Genomic DNA, 20,033 nt, shown 5'->3' on the forward strand with positions numbered 1-20,033 from the left:
GTTTGTAAGGAGAAGTGAGTAAATAATGGAGACGAAACCCTTAACATGGAACAATTACGTAGAGCACACCATTATTACAATTATTAAGTTAGATATATTAGATTCTAACATTTAACTTCACCCCTTTGTACTCAACTCGACAAAGAAGGCCAAACTGTGTGGATTGTATGAAAGTACATTATGTATAACAAGTATTTATTTGTTATACGTAATGTACTTTTATACAATTGTTACTTTTACTTATTTACTTTGATAAGTAAGTAAAAGTCACATTTGTTGATTGCCAAAAACAAGTGCTACTTTACTGTTCTAAAAATTGTAAGATACAACAAGTGTAGCTTTGGGAAGCAACATGGTTCACAAAGCGGAAAATACAAATGCCTACAATATAAGTCAACATTTCCTGCAAACATCCGTGAAAAGCACGCAACAGGCTACATTCTTCTATCTTACGAGCATTTCTTCGCGAAAGGAAAACATTGTCATCATAACAATAAACATACAAAGTGAAATGCGAATAAAACCTCGTGGCATTCATCCAAGAAAGTTTAGGCACAAAGCAGTAACATTTATCTTCCAATCACTTTTACGATATATATTATTAGTACTCAAATGACATGACAGTTTCTATTTTTTTGTTGTATTTTTTAACTGATTTCATGGTTTTACTGGCGTATATTTGAAGACGTTTCTAATTGGCGAACACGGAGAAGAAAACAGATAAATTCTAAAATTATTTTGCTTTGTGTGGGATCTTTATTGTTTGAAAAACTGTCAGAAAAGCTATTTTACCTCGCAGATGAACCTTACTGTCGAAAGAATAAATTAGAATTGTTAAATCTTAAATTAAATAGATATACCACATACAAATATAGATTATAGTCAAGGATTAAAATATTAATATTATTAAAAAATTGTCATTCCTTTTTTTAAATGATACCTACATAGCCGTTAGTCGGACAGTTGGGGTTCAAATCCAGACTATACAACACATTTTTTACAATCTATTTGTTTTAAGACTAGTGTTTTTTTATGATAATGTTTATAAGACAAGTTTTTTTTGCATAGCAACAAAGGATAGCAAATTATTATAAGCAATAATTAGTCGCTTGAACTATCCATTCAAATTGAAAATATCTCCCGAGTAAAAACAAATGCCGCCGACGGGAATAGAACCCGCGCCTTGTGATGTCCGGTCAGGTCTCTGAGACCTCTGAGCTACGTCGGCTTATTTCCAACATGCCAAATCATTCAATATGTACTAGTTACTCCAATCAATAATTACTGCTTATTATAGCAATTATGCTTATTATTATATAATAAAGTTGGATATTTACAGGTGGAAAAAAATATAATAAACAGTAATTGTTGAACAGAAGGCGCGGGTTCAATTCCGGTCGGCGGCATTTATTTTTACTCGGAAGATATTTTCAATTTGAATGGATATTTCAGGCTACTAATTATTGCTTATAATAATTTGTTAAAGTATAGTGTATATGGTGGGTGGCGTGGCTTTGGTTTTTACTCAAAACAAGAGGAAAACTGTTTACGTTACAAACTACCACATCCCGTTTCGCACCGCTTATACTCGTAGCATAATAATGATACTTCATGATGACATTTTTAATACTTGACAATAAGATAAAAATCACTGTCTATAGTTGATTTCGATAAATCTGTGTAAAGCTCGGGCAATTCCGGGAGTTCAGCTAGTATTTTATTCTATTTCTGAGATACCTGTACCTGAGGCAGTACGGCTTCTACCCGTTGCACTATCCTACTGACTTTCTCTTGGGCATGCTCGGTATGAACCATCTACGGGTAAGAAGAGATCTGCATATTGTATCACACTTCTTCAAACTGATTCGTGGATGGTTTGAAAATCCGACTATCATGGAGAGTATTAGTCTCTATGTTCCTGATGGTTATCTCAGTCACCGACAGCATAGACTGTTTTATCTCCCGGCCTGCAGAACCAACTTGCCAATGGTCATGCCGGTGGGGAGAGCAGTCTTGCTGTTGAACAGAATCAATTCGGATATCGACATATTTAGCTAAAGGTGAAGCTGCCTTTAAAAGGCAAGTTCTATTAATGCTGGTGTAGTTGATACAAATGTACTTAAAAAACAAATTAAAATGTTAAACAAACAAATGAAAACTATTGTACGAATTTATCTCTTCTTGATGGGGGTGTTTTAGTGGGAGAAAGTGTTCAACATCGATTTTTTGGCGTAGGTAGGTACCTACGTAGTACGTTAATTACAAATTCACGTTTTTAAATGAGTCTCGTGTGAAAAGTAATTTTACAGAAGTTATCCCACCAGTAACAAGAGTCACTCCAACTGCTGAACACGGTTTGCTCATTAAACAAATGATACAGATAATTAATTTAAAACAAAGTTTGATACTTTTCGCGCGAAATATACTGCCACTTCGTAAAACACGACTAAAGGTAAAAAGCGTGCATTGGTACAAGATATTCATTTACAAGTCGAAATTTTAAAAAACGCAGCAATATAATAAATATAATTTAATTATTTATTTATATATATATATATACAAACAATACAAAACAAAATTAACCTTTTGTCTGTCCAACTGGGAAGTATTCCCGTTTCAGGACAGCCAAATTGTGTATTTAGTACATAATATTCTTACAATGGAATGGCGATGCTGTCAAAACAAATTTTTAGAACATTGTTGATTGCATTCGAAGTGACAGGATGGTTTCTTTATCCTTGAAAGAATCGCAAAGATGTAATTTATTACCAGGGTCAATTTGGATAACATTAGTAATTGCATTCAGAACAGATGAATGGTTTCTTTCGGGACATCACAAGTCTGAGATTCTTTCCAGGGCATTTTGGAGAATATTTACAATTGTATAGTTAGTAAGGTACAATAAATAATTTTCTTGTTACTTTGTAGTTAAATTATCGTAGAATTTGCATACAAGAGTTGATGATGGTGATATTGGTTATAATATTGCGATGTGAAAGTTACCTCGTGACCATATAAAATCTTAACTTAAATAATTTGAGATGGCCTACCATTAAAACCTCTCAGAAACCCGTTTTCTGACGTCAGAGAGTGTAATGTTATTAAAGCACTACGTCTCCTCACGCCAAGGGGTGAAATTCCTCGCACAGTTGGCTTACTTTGTCGATTTACAACCCTTAAGTTATTCTGGACCTCCAGTTTTAATCACAATTTAATGTCACATTCTATCCCCCTTTTTCTCGATGGGGGGATGTTACAAAGTTGCGGCAGGCATCCTGTTGATAAATCACTGAGAGCTTTGTTAGATACGGGCGTGAGTGGCTGTGAGAGACTGCTCTTCGCTCTGCACATTACCTCAGAAATGCGGGGGTCAAGAATCACAGGTTTTACGGCCTTATGAGGAGAAAACTCTGGCAGTGAAGAACTGACCGCACTTTGTTAAATGCTGCTTACCTAACATCAATACCACAGACTCTGAACTTTGGGTATTCTCGCTTTTACAAAAATTATCGGAGATTGAAAAAATTTGTCTTTTATTTGGAAGTGGAAATTAACCCATTCCCTACATCCGATCGAGCTGAAACTCAGCACATAGACTCGTTGTCGATGACAAAGCATTATATCAACGTTTAGTGGCAATCACACATGCACGTGCGGATATACACGCATTTCTCTAAAATTCGATGACATTACGGCAGTTAACATTACGAAATAAATGTCGGTCCCACCCAATCGCGATTTGGCGCGATTGTTAGCGCGGTTCCCTCCAGTCCCTAGGGAGGAAGGTTTAATCCTCAGTAAAACAAAAACCTATTTTTTAACTCCATATATTAATAAATATATATATATACTATATAAAAAAAATGGTTTTTACTGATTGATTCTATTATTAGCTTCTTTTTACTGGTTGATTCTATTATTAGTTTTTATTTACTGGTTAATTCAATTATTAGTTTATTTCTACTGGTTGATTCTATTATTACCTTCTTTTGACTGGTTATTCTATTATTAGCTTATTTCTACTGGTTGATTCTATAATTACCTTCTTTTGACTGGTTGATTCTATTATTAGCTTCTTTCTACTGGTTGATTCTATTATTACCTTCTTTTGACTGGTTGATTCTATTATTAGCTTATTTCTACTGGTTTATTCTAATATTAACTTCTTTTGACTGGTTGATTCTATTATCTTTCTACTGGTTGATTATATTATTAGCTTCTTTTTACTGGTTTTCAGACGCGTCTGTCTGTTTGTGCGTTAGTTCTTCTAAACTACTAAACGGATTTTTTTATTTAGAGAATTATATTTAGGAAGATTTATATATATAATACATGCATATTATATTTATAAGAGGTTGATAAAAGTCGAGCAACTCCATCGGCTAGTTACGTTTAAAATACGTCATGCATACTTACGCCGTACTACGAGTACTTACAAAGCTTTATAATATGAACGATAATTGGCAATTAAAAACATTCATGGATCTCCTGTGAAAACTTTGATAATTTATTACTGAGTTACATATTTGCAAAACTAGAAATGGAAGCCAATTATAAGTTTATTTCGGGAAATTACTAAATACGAGTGAATTCACCTGTATGAGTTTTTTCTTTGTTTATTTGTGAACGTTTATTTCAATTGAATACAAATATTTTCTAGGATTGAATCAAGATTTTTTCTTTTGTATTATATGAGATTAGATAAAAGGTTTTAAGGCGTAGCTTAATGCCAAATCACTATTCAGATTAAGCTTTATAACGAATTGGTGTACATTATGAATACAAAAAAAATATGCTTTAGATAAATAAATTACTCAATAAAAAATATAAAGTCAAACTACTAAAAAAAATTTTTTTTCAATAGAAACGTATGAACGCGTAAAGGAAACAACTTTAAAAAATACAGTATTATAGCTAAAATTATCTGTGACAGTTTCACTTAATCAACTTTTTTGCTTTCTTATAAAATTATTTATAAAATAAATAAATAACACTTTTGTGCTTAAAATCGAACGTTTGCAGACTCCGTTTGTCAAGCGATTTTAATGTTTATTACCTACTATATAAGGCATACCAAGAATATACACATTTTGGCTTGTAGCTTCCTCTTAAGACCACTGGCTGGGACCTGTTTGAAGGTTATCAATGTTATTTACTTGGTTTTAATTCTGATTATGAATTGTTCATATTAGGTAGGTAAAGTCTGCGTGAAAAATTAATACGACTAATTTCTTTAAGTTCATTGTAAACTCATCTCTAAATAGTTAATTAATTTAAAAAGTCGCTATCCGCGTCTGTCTGTTTGTGCGCTTAGTTCCTCTAAACTACGTAACCGATTTTGATAGAGTTCTCACTATGATTTAGAAAATTTATTCCGGAAGGTTTAAATATATAATACATGCATATTATAATTAAAGAAAGTGGAGAAAAGTCGATGTTTGTAATCAAGTCACAAACAATTATTTTCGGGAGCTTTCATTGATAACGCTGGCTAAAATTTACGAGATACATCAAAATAATGTACTACGGAATTGTATATCTTAAAAAGACCTACAGAAAAGTCCGCCAGGGTATATGTCTTTCTCCTAGGGATAACCCCCAGCAAACGCCGGGTATACGTCAGCTAGCAATATATAAAAATTCAGTCATCGTATGTTTGTGCTCGCAAAACTCGAAAAGTAGTCGACCGATATCGCTGAAAATTTCAAAGTTTGTTCTTATTAGTGCCGAGAGTGTTTAGAGGGCAGTTTGAATGGAAGAAGAAGTCGACTAAAAGTATCAATATTTCTGCACCGTAACGAGATACGGAGTCGAATTACAGCCGATGTAATGTAGTTTTTTAACAGTAACATTGTGGTATACAGTAGTGAATGGTGGTAGAATTCGGAGACGCTCAAGAAAGACATTAGCAATAGCGAAGCATTGCGGGGTCAACTAGTAAAAAATAAAAATAAACTGCTTTCAATTGACAATTTGAAAAATCTTTCGAAAATTCACAAATAAAATTACCATTGAAGTTAATTTTAAAATTGGAATCGTTTGCGATTATTTTAGGTTCAAATATAATGCACTTTTTGACTCGTTTTGTCTTGTATTAGAATACAATAATATGAACACATATATTTAGCTGGCCATTACCATTTTGGTAAACTTGTCGAATTCCGCTACATGCAAAGGTTCTTTAAACAACACTTGATTTCAACTTAAATACTAATGGAGTCAACCATTCACAAAATGTTTTTAGGGTCTTAGTTTGGTTTATTTTTATAATTTATTCCTATTTCCTATCCTTCAAACTTAACTTTGATTGAGAAAAAATTAACTTTAATCCATCTTTTATCATCTCCCACGAAATAAATAGTTATTTTTTTTAGTAATAAAGTCGAAACGAAATGCTATTTATATTTTTTTGCGTATTAAGCGTGCAACGGAATTCGACAAGTGTGTCACAATTCTTTCTTTATACTATAACGTATCTATTAAATAAATATTTTCTTCAATGAACCAAAGGTTGCTGACCAAGAAACCATTGGTTTAAAAACACGTAAATTATTTTGATTAAATAAGTGTTTTATCCTCACATAAATAAATAATATTTTTAATGTGTAGTAATTGTCTTATATATAAATATCCGTAAAATCAATCAGTAAAACTCCCACGTAAACGTCAGAAGAAAACATTTCCATTTACGGAAATAAGGAGTGTACGTGTACATTGTACAATGACAGAGGGGACAGAGGTACAGAGGTGACAGTGGACACTGGTGACAGTGGTGACTGCGGAGAGAAGACAGAATGACAGCTCACCTGGCTAGACCTCCAGTAGTCCGCTACGTCGCCCATATTCCCGGCTATCTCATGCCACACTGTATTAACTATATCACAACTCACGCCACTGCTACCAGCGTTACTAATATTATTTCTAACGGTTGCGGCTTCACCTGCGACCCGAATCTAAACTCACTAAACAAAAACACTGGCGGTAAACACGAGGCGCACCGCGTGAGTAAAGCTGCGAAAACTTCGCTCCCGAGCACGCTGGAAGATCAATTGAAATACACATAATTTGTAGCTATCTAATTGGTTTGATTATTGTCCTAGTGATTATGTTCGGGCGGTCGTGTGTCAAGTGTCAGGTTGATCGGTTGGTTGGGGTTGTCGGGTTCGCGGCGGAGCGACCGTACGGCCGCTTGGCTCGCGGGACACTTGCTACCCGGAGTGGTCGGCCAGGCTGCCTGCTCGCTGCTGGCTGGTGGCTGGGGGGTGCACCTCTCCGCGCCCCCGCCCTGCAGCCCGCCCTCGCCGCCCGCCGCCCGCCCCTGATCGATACTGCCGCCCGGGATGGTAAGGGCGGCTCAACCCGCAACCCCTAACCGAACCTTCATACATTCTAATGTCAGGCCAACTTTGCAATTGTTTTAATTTTGCACAGATTTTCTGTGAACATTTGACCAGTTAATTTCTGTCATTAAAAACACACAAGTCATTTTCTCTACTTTCTATATGCATGTATTATATATTAACCTTTCGGAAGAAATTCTCTAAATGATAGTAAAAACCCTATCGAAATCCGTTGCGCAGTTTAGAAGAACTAAGCGCATAAACAAACAGACGCGGATAGTGACTTTGTTTTACTATTTAGAGATAGAGATAACAGCCCTGACGAAGCTTGAGATGAGCGAAACCTGGTTGGCTGTCAATAAAAATTCAATAAAGAAAGGTGTATTACTAAGTGTGTTTTTAACATAATATTTAAATTTCCCCCCAAAAAGTTATACAAATAAACTTGTAAGTGTCGAGTTTTGTGGTTTTTCTTTGTTCAAGTGTTTTAAAAAATGTTTTTTTGTGTGAGGAACAATTTGTACGACGTTATTTTTAAATATGTACGCATTCACCTTTGTAATTACCTATATTATATCATAGCTTTATTTCTGAAACATGCAGTTATTTTCGGCAATCCACAGTTTGTGCTTTAGGAGAATTACAATTGAATATACCAATGATATCGTCATTGTTAATGTAAAGAACTCGATTTTTAAAACATACATAAAACATATTTTTGTATGTCAAGATATTATTTCTGAAAATTTCAGTTTTTAATAATATATTTTTAAATTTTATCTAATTATAAACCACTGTACTCCAAGAAATTATTTTTTGCAACCATTGTTTATAACCCTCATGTACAAAATAGCAAACTTTTCAATGTACCCAGTTTAAAAGCCCCATGGGCTTATAAAAAGATTAAATAAACAAGATGATCGATATCATCGTATTGGAATAATTCCACCCACCGATTTCCCGAGGAAACGTACGAAGTTAACTGTCATTTTGTACGAAAAGGTAATATTTGAAAAAAAGGTAACATTGAAAAGGGTAACATTAGGGAATATTCATCGAATCTATAAGTGACCAGCTCAGGTACGGGGGCTCCATCGAAGCCAGAGTAAAGTTGGCCTCTCAGAAGATGGGCGTACTGTACAGGGCCCGCAGATACTTTATAATACACAACTGCTGACCCTGTACAAATCGCAAGTGCGCCCTACTGTCGAATTTGGCAGCCATCTCTGGTCCGGAGCCCCTAAATACCTGAAAAAAACCCTTGACTCTGTGCAAAAACGGGCGGTCCGTTTGATAGATTCCCCAATCTTAACAAACGGACTGCAATCTTTAGAGCACAGGCGTCAGGTAGGTACGCTGTCCTTGTTCTATCGGTATTACAATGGAAGATGCTCTGAGGAACTAGCGTCATTGATCCCTTCGGCACCGGTGCGTAGTCGGGATACACGCCAAACGCGCGCCCAACATTTGTACACAGTTGACACTTGTCACATGAGAACGGGTCGCTTCTACGATTCGTTCTTAAGTTCAACAGCTCGGCTGTGGAACGAACTGCCGGCCTCTGTGTTTCCTCCCTCCTACAACATGGGACTCTTCAAGACCCATGTTCACTCCTTCCTCTCCACAAAAAGACCCTCCACACAGCACCCCCAAAGATGACATAGGCCCTGAGGGAAATTATTTTCTTCAGGGCCTCCTGTGTGGAGTTAATATAAAAAAAACATCTTTATTAGAAACAATAATTTCCTTTTTAATTAGTTACTTATCTATCACTTTTCTTATTTCTTCCCACTTGGATATTTTCGTCATATTTGCCCAATCTGACTGCAGCTTGAATTAGTTCCCACCCATGGAAAAAAATTGACCTATATAAATATTTTGCTGATAATTCGATGTCACATTTCAGAAAACAGTATTTTAGCGCCCCGAAGTTTTCCTCGGAGACACGGGACAGGGAACAGAGAAACGGGAGGTTAAACGGTTAGTTTAAATGTGACAAAAGCTTAAATAGAGGGATATTCATCTCAAAATCAAAATTTTCCGATTTGGATAACCCACATTCCGGGGTTAAAATATCAAATTATTAGATCTTCATAGGATAATGTGGAAAAAAATCTATGGCCTGAAAACGAAGAATAGGGAATTCTCGTGCATTTTGTAAATAATTTATTTCAATGAAGATAATTATTTTATTATGTGCCTCTTTTTTTTCTTTTTTTTTAAATGCATTTTCAATTTTTTGTAGTTGTTTTAAAAATTGCGTGCTATTTCGGCTCTGAAAACGGTCATGCGCCATTTTGACCGCTACGTCACACCTTTGCCGCTGCCGCCGCCATCGGTTTGCAGGATCTACTCGGGCCGGTCAACAGTGACGTCATCGTTCGCCCTTGAACGCTTGATCAATCAACGGGCGTTTTTAGCTGCATTGAAATATTTCGTTCGCGCCTGTTTTTAAAGTCATTATAACTTTAATAAATGATTTTTGAAAATTAAAAAAACTATGTATTCTTGTGTCTGAAGTGTTTCTACATGTGAATAATTAATAGGTAATAAGTGATTTTTTGGTGTGAAGAGAATTCCCTATTATCAAATTTTATACTGTTATGGTTTTTAATTTATATATTATATTATATAGTGCAATGGTACATATACATTCGGCAACCGAAATGCAAACCGAGCTTCGAATTACGGGAAAGGAACGAAACGATTGCTTCGTTCCTTTCCCATAAGTTGAGGTTCAGTTCTGCAGTTCGGCTCGCGTATGTATACGTAGCATAAAATTCCTTGTTACCACTGAAGAGACGTTCATAACCTACTCTTTCACATATGGCGCTAATTGAATTATTTTAGAAATAAACATTTTTGCAAGTTATGCATTAAAATGAAGTTTTATTATTTATATCGGATTGAATCACCGATACAATATTGTATTTGTATGCCTTTCTTGAAATAATTGAGTTTTTATACGGACAAAACAACTGATTCGTATTCATATTGGGTTTGTACGGACGCAAACAATTAATTCGTTCGAATATTTTAAAGCATAACTTGCAAAAAGCGTATTTTAATAATTAATTTACCGCCATCTATGAACGTGTAGATTAAAACGCAAGTAGCGTTTAATCTCAATTAAAATAACTTCTTTATTTAAAAATCACATAATTATTTTAGGGACCGTTCAGGCAAAGCGAAAGATTAAATTAATTCTATGAATGGTTTATATCAAAGTGACTGAAAAAAATCTGATTTACTTGGTTAGGTACTGAAAATGTGAAACGCGCGAGTACCGGTAGCCACGGACTTGTGTGTTTTTCATTGACACTTTAAGCTTGACATATTATTTCATCGCAACCATTAATAATCGCTAATCACCTTTCCCGGCGAGCTGTCGACACTACCCGTTACCCGTCGTCAGGTCGGCCAGTTTACATTACAGTCTCCAGTTTATCACACGCTTATTCTAGCCAGTCACGGCAAAGGATAAGAGAGAGCACGCCATAGGTATAATATAATATTATTATATTATACGCGTTAGTAGTTGTCATTAATTAATCGTTCTTGGTTGGGCCGCGGGCCCGTCTTGAGATCCCCTGCTCCGGGATACCGCGGGAACTTCGCCAGTCGTACTACAGCGCGCCTCGTGTCTCTACCAGCGGAAAAGGCAAACTAAATAGTGCAAGCATTTTGCCATAATCAGTTCTGTTTTTAAATTTCTACACATAAAAACGCAGCTGTGAATTGTGCGCTTTTTCTTTTATTTTAAAGTCTTTTGTTTTGCATGTTTCGTAAGTCGAACGGTGGAAAATGGCGTGCGTGACGGATACAAGGCGTTTCAGTGTGTTTTCCTTGATTTGTTGACAATTTTGGCTTAAAAATAAGTCTAAAACGTTAAAATTTAACAATTAGTTAAAGTTTATGTCATGAAATGAGTTATTTTAGTTGTTTTGTATTGATAACAATCGATTTTCTGTGCGGTAGAAATTAGTTATATAAAATAGTTTATTGCCTAATTTTCTATCGAATTTTCCCTGGGAAAAGTGATAAACATTACTAATAATAATTTTACGTTTATCATAGGATACCTATTCACATTTAACACAGTTTTCATTTTATGTATAAAAAAGCTCACATATAAAAAATATCTCTATTTCGCGTAATTTAACTATAAAATAAAAATAAAATTGTTGCCTTGGTGGCTTTTGATACCAAGTTGCTAATAATTTAAGTGAAGATTTCACTTTTCAACGATAAAAGAAAATAATTGTAACCGCGGGACATCGATAATTTATTTCTGCAGCATTTCACGCAGTCGCCGTGGAAAATGTGCAACAGTTTGCGGTTCGGAACTGTCCGCGACAAAAAATGGCGGGAATGTTAAAATTTTTGGTTTATAACTTTTCCCTTCTTGTATCGCCAGACGGCGTTAACACGACACATTTGTCTGTCAGCGAACTCAAGAGCCACGAACAATGCTCCGAGCCGTAGCAAAACAAACACGCAAAGCTTTAGCGACCTATTTATACAACGAAGCTACCAGTAATAACAAGATTTTCTTGGTTATGTTCGTCGCTTCGTCACAAATGAGTGAAAAACGGGAAAATATTACATAAACCGACGCTCATTTTTTGAATTCGCCGTCGTTTCATTGAACAAAGCAATAATGCGTTGTTTGTAACGTTCAATATTGATGTTAATTTGGTTTTTTGATCGGAATACGGTTTTGAAAGAGTGACAACATTTCCGATTCCGACAGCTTTGACGTAAATACACAAGTGACGAGACTTGGCGATGGTTTGAGACTCGGGAGCAGCATGCAGGATTCAATGTGCACTGTAGTTACCTGTTTGATAAGCGGCAGAAGCGTTTGCTCGATAGATCTGGTTTTTATTTCGGGTAAATTGTAATCTGGCAGATCTTCGGCCGCCATTCCGTTGGCCGCCCCGCCCACACACTGCCGCCCCCGCCCTCCGACACTCCCAACCCCCGCCCTCACCTTCCGCCGTCTACCTTTGCTCTATTCATAAATAATAATTACTACTCCGCCACATGCGCTCCTGGTATTATATTTATTATTCGGCGGTAAAAGGGCGGGCTAATTCACAAGTTATTTATTAAAGGTGCATTTTATTTACGACTGGAAAGTCGGTGTTTATATCCTTCTCTTCTAATGTTGTGTTGATTTTCATCACACACGTAAAGACGCGTTTTCAATGCGCTTTTCCAGCATTATCATGAAATTCTCCATAATATCTATGGCAAAGAAGAGAAAAAGAGTTTTCCATTTTTTTCTTAACAGGTGTATATTTTTGAAATCGATTTTTTTACATTTTAATCTGGTAATTAATTTATTATTTAGTAAAAAAATATTATAGTAATTTTAATTAATTTTTTTTTATGAACTGCTTACCATAACTGCTTACATCACGAAAAAACGGCAACATAAATTAATTTTATTTTATACTGAAAAGGAAGTATTTTTTAATGTTACATAACATACTCACATCCGAAATTATATATTTGTCGTATGAAGAAAAAAATTATCAAATTTTTCAGATATTGAAGAAACATTCGGATTGTCATTTGTTATACTGGTATTTCAATGGAAGTTGCTCTGGAAATTTTGCATCATGAATCACTGCGCCGCCGGTAGTCACGTTGAATGCATGCCCAATATTTGTGGCGCATGAGGACAGGTCGCTTGACTGCTCATTATTGTGTTCCTCCCTCTTACAACATGGGTCTCTTCAAGTCCCCAAATCCACTAATTCCTTTCCATAAGTAGACCCTCCACACAGTAAGAAGACATAGACTCTGAAGAAGACATCAGGGTCTGATTTGAATGCCATGAGGGGTGACCAAAGATATTAGAAGAACGAGATATGCTATGTTGGCCGCCGGACCGTAGGCGGAGTACTACCTAATTAGGGTACTTTGAACGGTATCGGAACGTGTACGCACAGAAATCTGTTCTATGTATTAGTGCGGATACCTTAGCGTAAGCGAAGGTGTGCAGTAGTATTGGTGAACAAAATCGGCTACACTTGGCAAAACAATTCCACACAGTATGAACTGCTCATAGCACATCTCGTTCTTCTAATATCTTTGGGGGTGACTATATAAATACACAATATTAAAATAACGGTGCAGAAATTGGGGTGTTTTTACAATATAATAAATAAATTTCTAAAAGTTTTCATTGAAAGAGTTTATTATTTAAGTCATTGGCACATTATCACACGACAGTATATTATAATGTCTACAAATACATATCAATAATACATTTCAATCATCTACAATTTTATTTTAGCGATACATAACTTAATTATTATTTATATAAAAGGAATTCTATTTATTAGTCATCTTCTTACAAGATATTTCATAAAACTATAAGATATTTTAGTTAATTATATGATTTTACTAACCATTGCACACTGAATTTTTCATTAATCTGTTTACAGATAACTTAAATAATCAAAGGCAAATATGAAAAAAAGCATTTGTAGCACAAACTTTTTCACTAATCATAAATTCGTGATAAACCGAGAGTTAGTCAGTGCCCGCTATGGGATTCAAAATCCATCTATGAGTCAGTCCAGTATCATTATCTACTGAAGAATGAAAAAACATCTACTAAAATAATTTTTATTTGCAAACTTCCACATCTGAATATTAATTTGCGTTTATGAAAATACTGTTGAAAGCCGAACTACAAACTAAATACATACATATGTTAAACTACAAAAAGTAATTACATTAACTCACATCACAATATCTTTGGTTGGTAAAATAACATAAATTATAATCTAAGAAGAATAAATTTAATAACTGAATATTAAACCACGCATCAAACTTTTTCACATTCATAATACAAAATATTTTCATAATATTTACTAATTTCCACATAATTTTTAGGCAGTTAATTACAATAATTGTATTATTAAAAAATTATAATAAACAGGAAAGAGTAATATTTATAAGATAATCACAGATTTTCTATAAAGTGACTAATATAATACACTGGTCTACACCTAAACTCACAAAATATTTATAGAATAGTAAATCAAATAACATCTAGGATAAGCATTAACATCATAATATTCATATCTAGGAGTGCCCACATTTATCCAGGCTCTTGCGCTAAGCGGGTATTGAAATTGTAAAATGTGTTACATTTATATTACATAAAGGTATTCACTGCTTGTCCCTAGTGTCCAACCTAAACTCACAAAATATTTATAGAATAGTAAATCAAATAACATCTAGGATAAGCATTAACATCATAATATTCATATCTAGGAGTGCCCACATTTATCCAGGCTCTTGCGCTAAGCGGGTATTGAAATTGTAAAATGTGTTACATTTATATTACATAAAGGTATTCACTGCTTGTCCCTAGTGTCCAATGAGGACTGAATCTTGTTTTTCTGGACCTTGAGTGGCTGAAAAACCCGGTCTAAGACCCTTCTTTTTTTTTCTTTAAAGAAAACAAACATTCCCGGCTTACGAATAACCTGACAAAAATTTGAAATCTCCTACTGATGGGGAACTTTCCAGCCAAAGAATTGAACTCACAATGGGGAGCCAGATGCCGTGCCAACCGAACCACCGACCGGAATACACAAGTATCCGGTACTCGACAACCGAAGTACCTTGGCGATGCCAGTCTCCCGCTACCAGTCGAGCGAAGTTGTTGCTAACCACGTCAGATATACAAATGTCAGCTATAGCAACAGTTTGGTTTTGAGTGAGGTTATAAAATCATTCTAGTTTTGAAGTTTCGAATTCAACAATGATTGGTGGCGACGCGTTATTATTGCGATTTCAACTTGTATGAAAAGTGCAAAAAGTAAACTTGAGTACACAACATCAGTATCAGATACTTGCATATCCCTGAAGACCCATAATCTCTTATGGAGCATCATGAACATGACAGCTGACAACACTAACTATTTTTTTATTAGTTTTATTTTGTTATCTGAGATAATGTATACAATTATGTTATTTAGGTAGTAAAAACTTGTACATCTTTGTCAGCATCCCTAGCAAAGAAAAGAAATCAAAGTTTATTAGAGCCCTGTAAAAGTGCGGAGATCTTGAAAGACCTTTTTCTTTCAAGATCGGAAAAACATATATTTAACTTAATTTAGGCATATAAAGGTTCTAAGATTCGGCCCCACAATCCCAAGAGGATTAACGCTCGCCACACTATATTACCTCTGTATACATAAATATGATGATGGACACTGTAACGCTGTCCAAAACTTTGGCGAAAGACGGAGGAAGAGCAAAACAGCATAACAACCCAAAAACTGATCACAATACAACTTTCCGTTGTGAAAATCTCACATCATACACAAAAGGTTCAGTTTGGTATTTAAGTGTATCGCTTACTATAAGACACCTTTATAGGTTCCTTCGAAGCTTCGGGAGCTTTTTTATAATTCCAAACCGACTGTTTAGCCGGCGGACGTATTTTCCTTTTTCTCAAACTCTCGGTGGGGCCCCTCGTCGGCCGCAGCATCTGCCGGAAGTTAAATGGCCCGCTGATATCATCGTCTTCTTGATACTGCTCCCGGGCCAGGTTGAGGCACACCTCGGGAATGGAGCGATCCTTGGAAGTGAGCGAGGGTCGTGGGATGTTGGAGGAGCTATGGAGGTGCAGGATCTCCGGGGAGTGGCGCAAGATGCGGCAGAGATCAGACTCGGGATCAAAGTGGTCGTGGGCCGATGCGGGAGCCGCTTTCCACCCCGAGTTGCAGAGCTCGTTGATTTTGTCACTGGAAAAAAAAAATATATATTTTATCACGGAACACACAGCAGTTGTCTTGCGAACACGTATAAATGAAAAAGTGACGCAAACAGAGACACCTAGCATCGAAATCTCGCGCAATTAAAGAGTTAAGGATGGGACTATGAAAGTGAAGATTAGCACCGTTTGGAATTTTTTACATTTGAATGGACTCTGTAAAATGCCCATTTCAGTTTTTGGTTATATTTATCAGCAGTCAAGCATAACGGTCGTATTGTTATGCTTGTCAGTTGATTGATGAAGACTAATGAATGACTAAATGTGTTAGAATTTGAAACAACGACAGAAGGGAATGATTGTAACGTTTTAAATTCATATTATTTTGTATGAAAGTTTCAAGGTACATTTTCAAAATAATGTGAAATATGTATTGAGTGATCTATCCAGCACAGTATTATAAAGGAATTATTAACAAATTATTCCAAGCAATAATTAGTCGCATGCATAAAAAACCTTGTCTTATAAATCTTAGCTTATTATTAAAAAAAAACAATAATAAAGCAATTATTGTTAAAAATGAGTTTGATGGTATTTGAAACCTACTTAATAAACATTATGGATTTACCTATTTTCCTATCTGATAGCTAGTGAAAAGTTAAAAGATATTTTGTATCAAAAGTTGAAAAGTGTGAAAATAAAAGCTAAAAAAGCATTAAAAAAATTCTATCAATATTTCATTAATATGTAATATACATTGAAAATCAGTAAGCATAATATAATAAGATGTGTAGGGCTTACCTGACAAGGCTGCCCCTCATCCTGGGGGAGCCCCCGCGCCGTGGGGAGGCCACCGGGAGCACAGCGTGCCAAGCTGAGGACAGCTGTCTCTCGGCTAGGACGCGGCTCGCTGACACGCCCAAGGGTCTGTCGTCCGGGGAACCAAATCTAATTGGTTGAGGTTAATAGGGTTAACAACACACAATGGAGAGATGAACTTAACTAATTACAGGAACCTTAATAATATAATCTATAATTGTAACTAACGTCGAGGTTTTTCAAATTCAAACATCAAATTGATGATCAGCATCATTTTGAATATTTTATTCTCGGCCCGTTTCCGCTTTGATCAATGTTCCTTGTCAGCTGTAATGCTTTCATCAAATATGATGAAGTTTGAACATCTCAACCTGAGGCTTCTATAAACTGTATTTGATAGAGCTTGATAATCCAAACTAATAAAAAACAACACCCGCATTATAGTATGTTAGATAGAAAAATTAAATGAAATAGCTGTTTGCTTACAAAAATTATATTTAATAAACTTTTAACTTGTCATAAACTGATCTATTTTATTATTTTTCGGAATAACTTATTGAGTAAAACCTCAAATTATAATATTTAAATATGATCTATTTTAGTTTACTATCTAAGGACAGGTTGTTTCACAGAATTTGAACATTCATCAAATTTCAAAGTTGATTTTCAAGTTCTGTTATTATTTCAGTTCTGTGTATCAACTAGCCCATAATGATAATATAATAACAGAACTTGAATAGGACTTTCACAGAACTTGAAAATTAACGTTGAAATTCGATAAATTGTTGAAATTCTGTGGTACAACCCGTCCTAAGTCATAAACTATCCAATATGGCACACTTTTGCAATATGGTTTAAGTTTTATGTTATTTTTCTGGCTTGTCTAGCCATGTTTATAACCTAAAATACCACATGAAGCACATGCAGCACAGAGTAATGTGAACACGGTGCAAAACCACTGCTTTCACGTAACTACAGAACAACATAGCTTTAACGGCCTCGGTATGAGGAGAGAGGGGTAGTTTGGTAGTTCAGATTACAACGAAGTTCGGATTAGCCTGGATACGGATTATCGAGACTGTATACATAATTTTTTTTTTTTTCAAATACTAAAGGACAGAGGATTTCACTATTTCGAGGGTGGTAGAAGGGTTTTAATATTGGAAAAAATTTACCTCTCCGGCTGCAAAAGGCTCTCTTTTTGCAAGAGAGGCAAATCCCAGGTGGACATAATAACACCATCCTCTTCCACTTCGTCAAATTCTGGTGATGGACTATCCAGAGCGTTGGATTCAATACCAAATCGGCAGCATTAAAATAATAATATTTTAAGCAAAAAAAAATAACCTCTACACAAAATACTTAAGGTATCAGGATGGTTTTCCCTCTCACATTTAAATCTGTTATATTATGTTTTAAAATATATTACATATCATTGGGCAGCCACTACACTCGACTTATGTACATAAGTGACTTATCACGAAATTGCCAATATAAATGAAATTGTAATTTACTTAATGAAATTTATATTGGTAATTTTGTGATAAGTCTCTTAGGTACATAAGTTACTTACGGGTGTAGCGGCTGCCTAATGATATGTAATATATTATAATATATAGCGGCTGCCTAACGATATGTAATATATTATAATATATAGCGGCTGCCTAATGATATGTAAGTAGCGTGAGTTTTTGACAAGTCTAATCATGCCTGTGCTTAAGGTCTTCTCAAAGCTAATGAATCAGTTTGTAAGATGAGACGCTAATCTGAAGAAACGGTACCTAAAAACGCCGATGCGAGATGCTGAAAAACTAATATTTTTATTACAAGAAATAAAATCTGATTAAGATAGGTACGTGATTAACTCCCGAAAAAAATAACACACATAAATAATAACCCAAATAAGCAATACGATAATGAAAGTATATTATTGGTTCAATCCTTTCTAACCACAATGTTTCTAACATGACGTATTCGAAGTTGTTTGCTGTCATCTGGCTGTGATTCGGATAAAACTCAAGAACTGCTATTGGTTGCCCATACTTAATTCTGTGTTAATGGAATGAAAGCGCCTGATGATTATTTTTCTCTCGAGCCAAGTTCTATACCAACACTTTCTTTGGGTCCTTTGTCTTCCCTGGCAAAATTTCGTAAATTATTAGCAACTCTTTGTTGACAGGAAACTAACTTAATGCAAACAAACTTACAAGTGTAAATCAATTCGAAAATGGGAATCGGATGGTCGTGTTGCAAGAGATAACAACGATGGTGTAAAAAATTCATCAACTGTTGATCGTTGGACCAAAGACTGAAAAGAAGAAGTGGGCGTATGCTCTGTATTATCGGGTTAAGTAACTTTAATTTCTATAAATTCAGTGCTGCAATGATGTTACAACAGGACACACTAAGAATTTAGTTAATTGGAGTTAAATTAATAAAATTTGCAGTTCACATCAATAGGTTCTGCTTTCACGGGAGTTGGACCATTTGTGTTATGATTTTGGACTATTGCCATATTCATTAGAAGTAGCGAGATAATTGTAATATGCAGTACTTACTAATGAGCTCGTCGTGACACTATTTTGCGCATACAATTAGTGAATAAAATCTAAAGTTGTTATAAATTCGTAGTAAATAGAGTAAAATAGACCAGATTTTGTGACCGCCATTCATTGATATAATCAATGCTCACATTTATTACACAGATGTACAATGCATAAAAATTAAGTAGACCGCATGCTGCAGGAAATAGATCCTAGATGAGGAGTATGTGTGGCAAAAACATGTTAAAAATGTGGAGATCCGGAAAGGAAGACATTTAGCAAGGCTGATTGATGTAAGCGTAGTGAATAAGACTGAAAAGGGGATGCCTAGACGGTTTATGCATGTAGAGCGGATAAACTGAGTGCAAAGAGAATTATTTAACACGAAAGAGAATTGTAAAAGAAGTCAGGGACGTCCAAGGAAAGCAGGACATGATCAAATGAATCAAATACTTGCGTCAGATCATGTTAAGAGTCAGAATTACAGAATGTATGTGACGTAGTATAAATGCTAATGAGTATGCCAAGACAGAATTGTGCGGTAGTCCATCCTCTCTGCCTACCCATCTAGAAGTTATTTCCGTG

At 35.3% G+C, this 20,033-nt stretch overlaps 2 protein-coding genes across 5 annotated transcripts in view; both read right to left on the reverse strand.

The window, feature by feature from the left end:
- The window catches only part of alpha-Catr (alpha-catenin related), a 344,431-nt gene extending 332,018 nt beyond the window's left edge, over positions 1-12,413 (reverse strand). The window contains exon 1 of the mRNA XM_089650787.1: positions 12,181-12,413. Within this exon, the coding sequence (XP_089506913.1) occupies positions 12,181-12,267 (87 nt within the window). The 5' untranslated portion in view covers positions 12,268-12,413. The remainder of the gene's footprint in view (positions 1-12,180) is intronic.
- Positions 12,414-13,574: 1,161 nt separating this feature from the next.
- Positions 13,575-20,033, reverse strand: part of LOC149425516 (myosin-IIIb-like) — a 121,938-nt gene continuing 115,479 nt past the window's right edge. For all 4 annotated transcript variants that reach the window (XM_089650714.1, XM_089650717.1, XM_089650716.1 and 1 more), the window contains exons 20-21: positions 16,888-17,034; positions 13,575-16,117 (exon numbers count right to left, since the gene is read on the reverse strand). In XM_089650714.1, the coding sequence (XP_089506840.1) occupies positions 15,715-16,117; positions 16,888-17,034 (550 nt within the window). In that variant the 3' untranslated portion in view covers positions 13,575-15,714. The remainder of the gene's footprint in view (positions 16,118-16,887; positions 17,035-20,033) is intronic.

The sequence above is a fragment of the Hesperophylax consimilis genome, chromosome 3 (genome assembly GCF_061612785.1).
Source record: "Hesperophylax consimilis isolate HC1 chromosome 3, BYU_Hcon_1.0, whole genome shotgun sequence".
Taxonomy (NCBI): domain Eukaryota; kingdom Metazoa; phylum Arthropoda; class Insecta; order Trichoptera; family Limnephilidae; genus Hesperophylax; species Hesperophylax consimilis.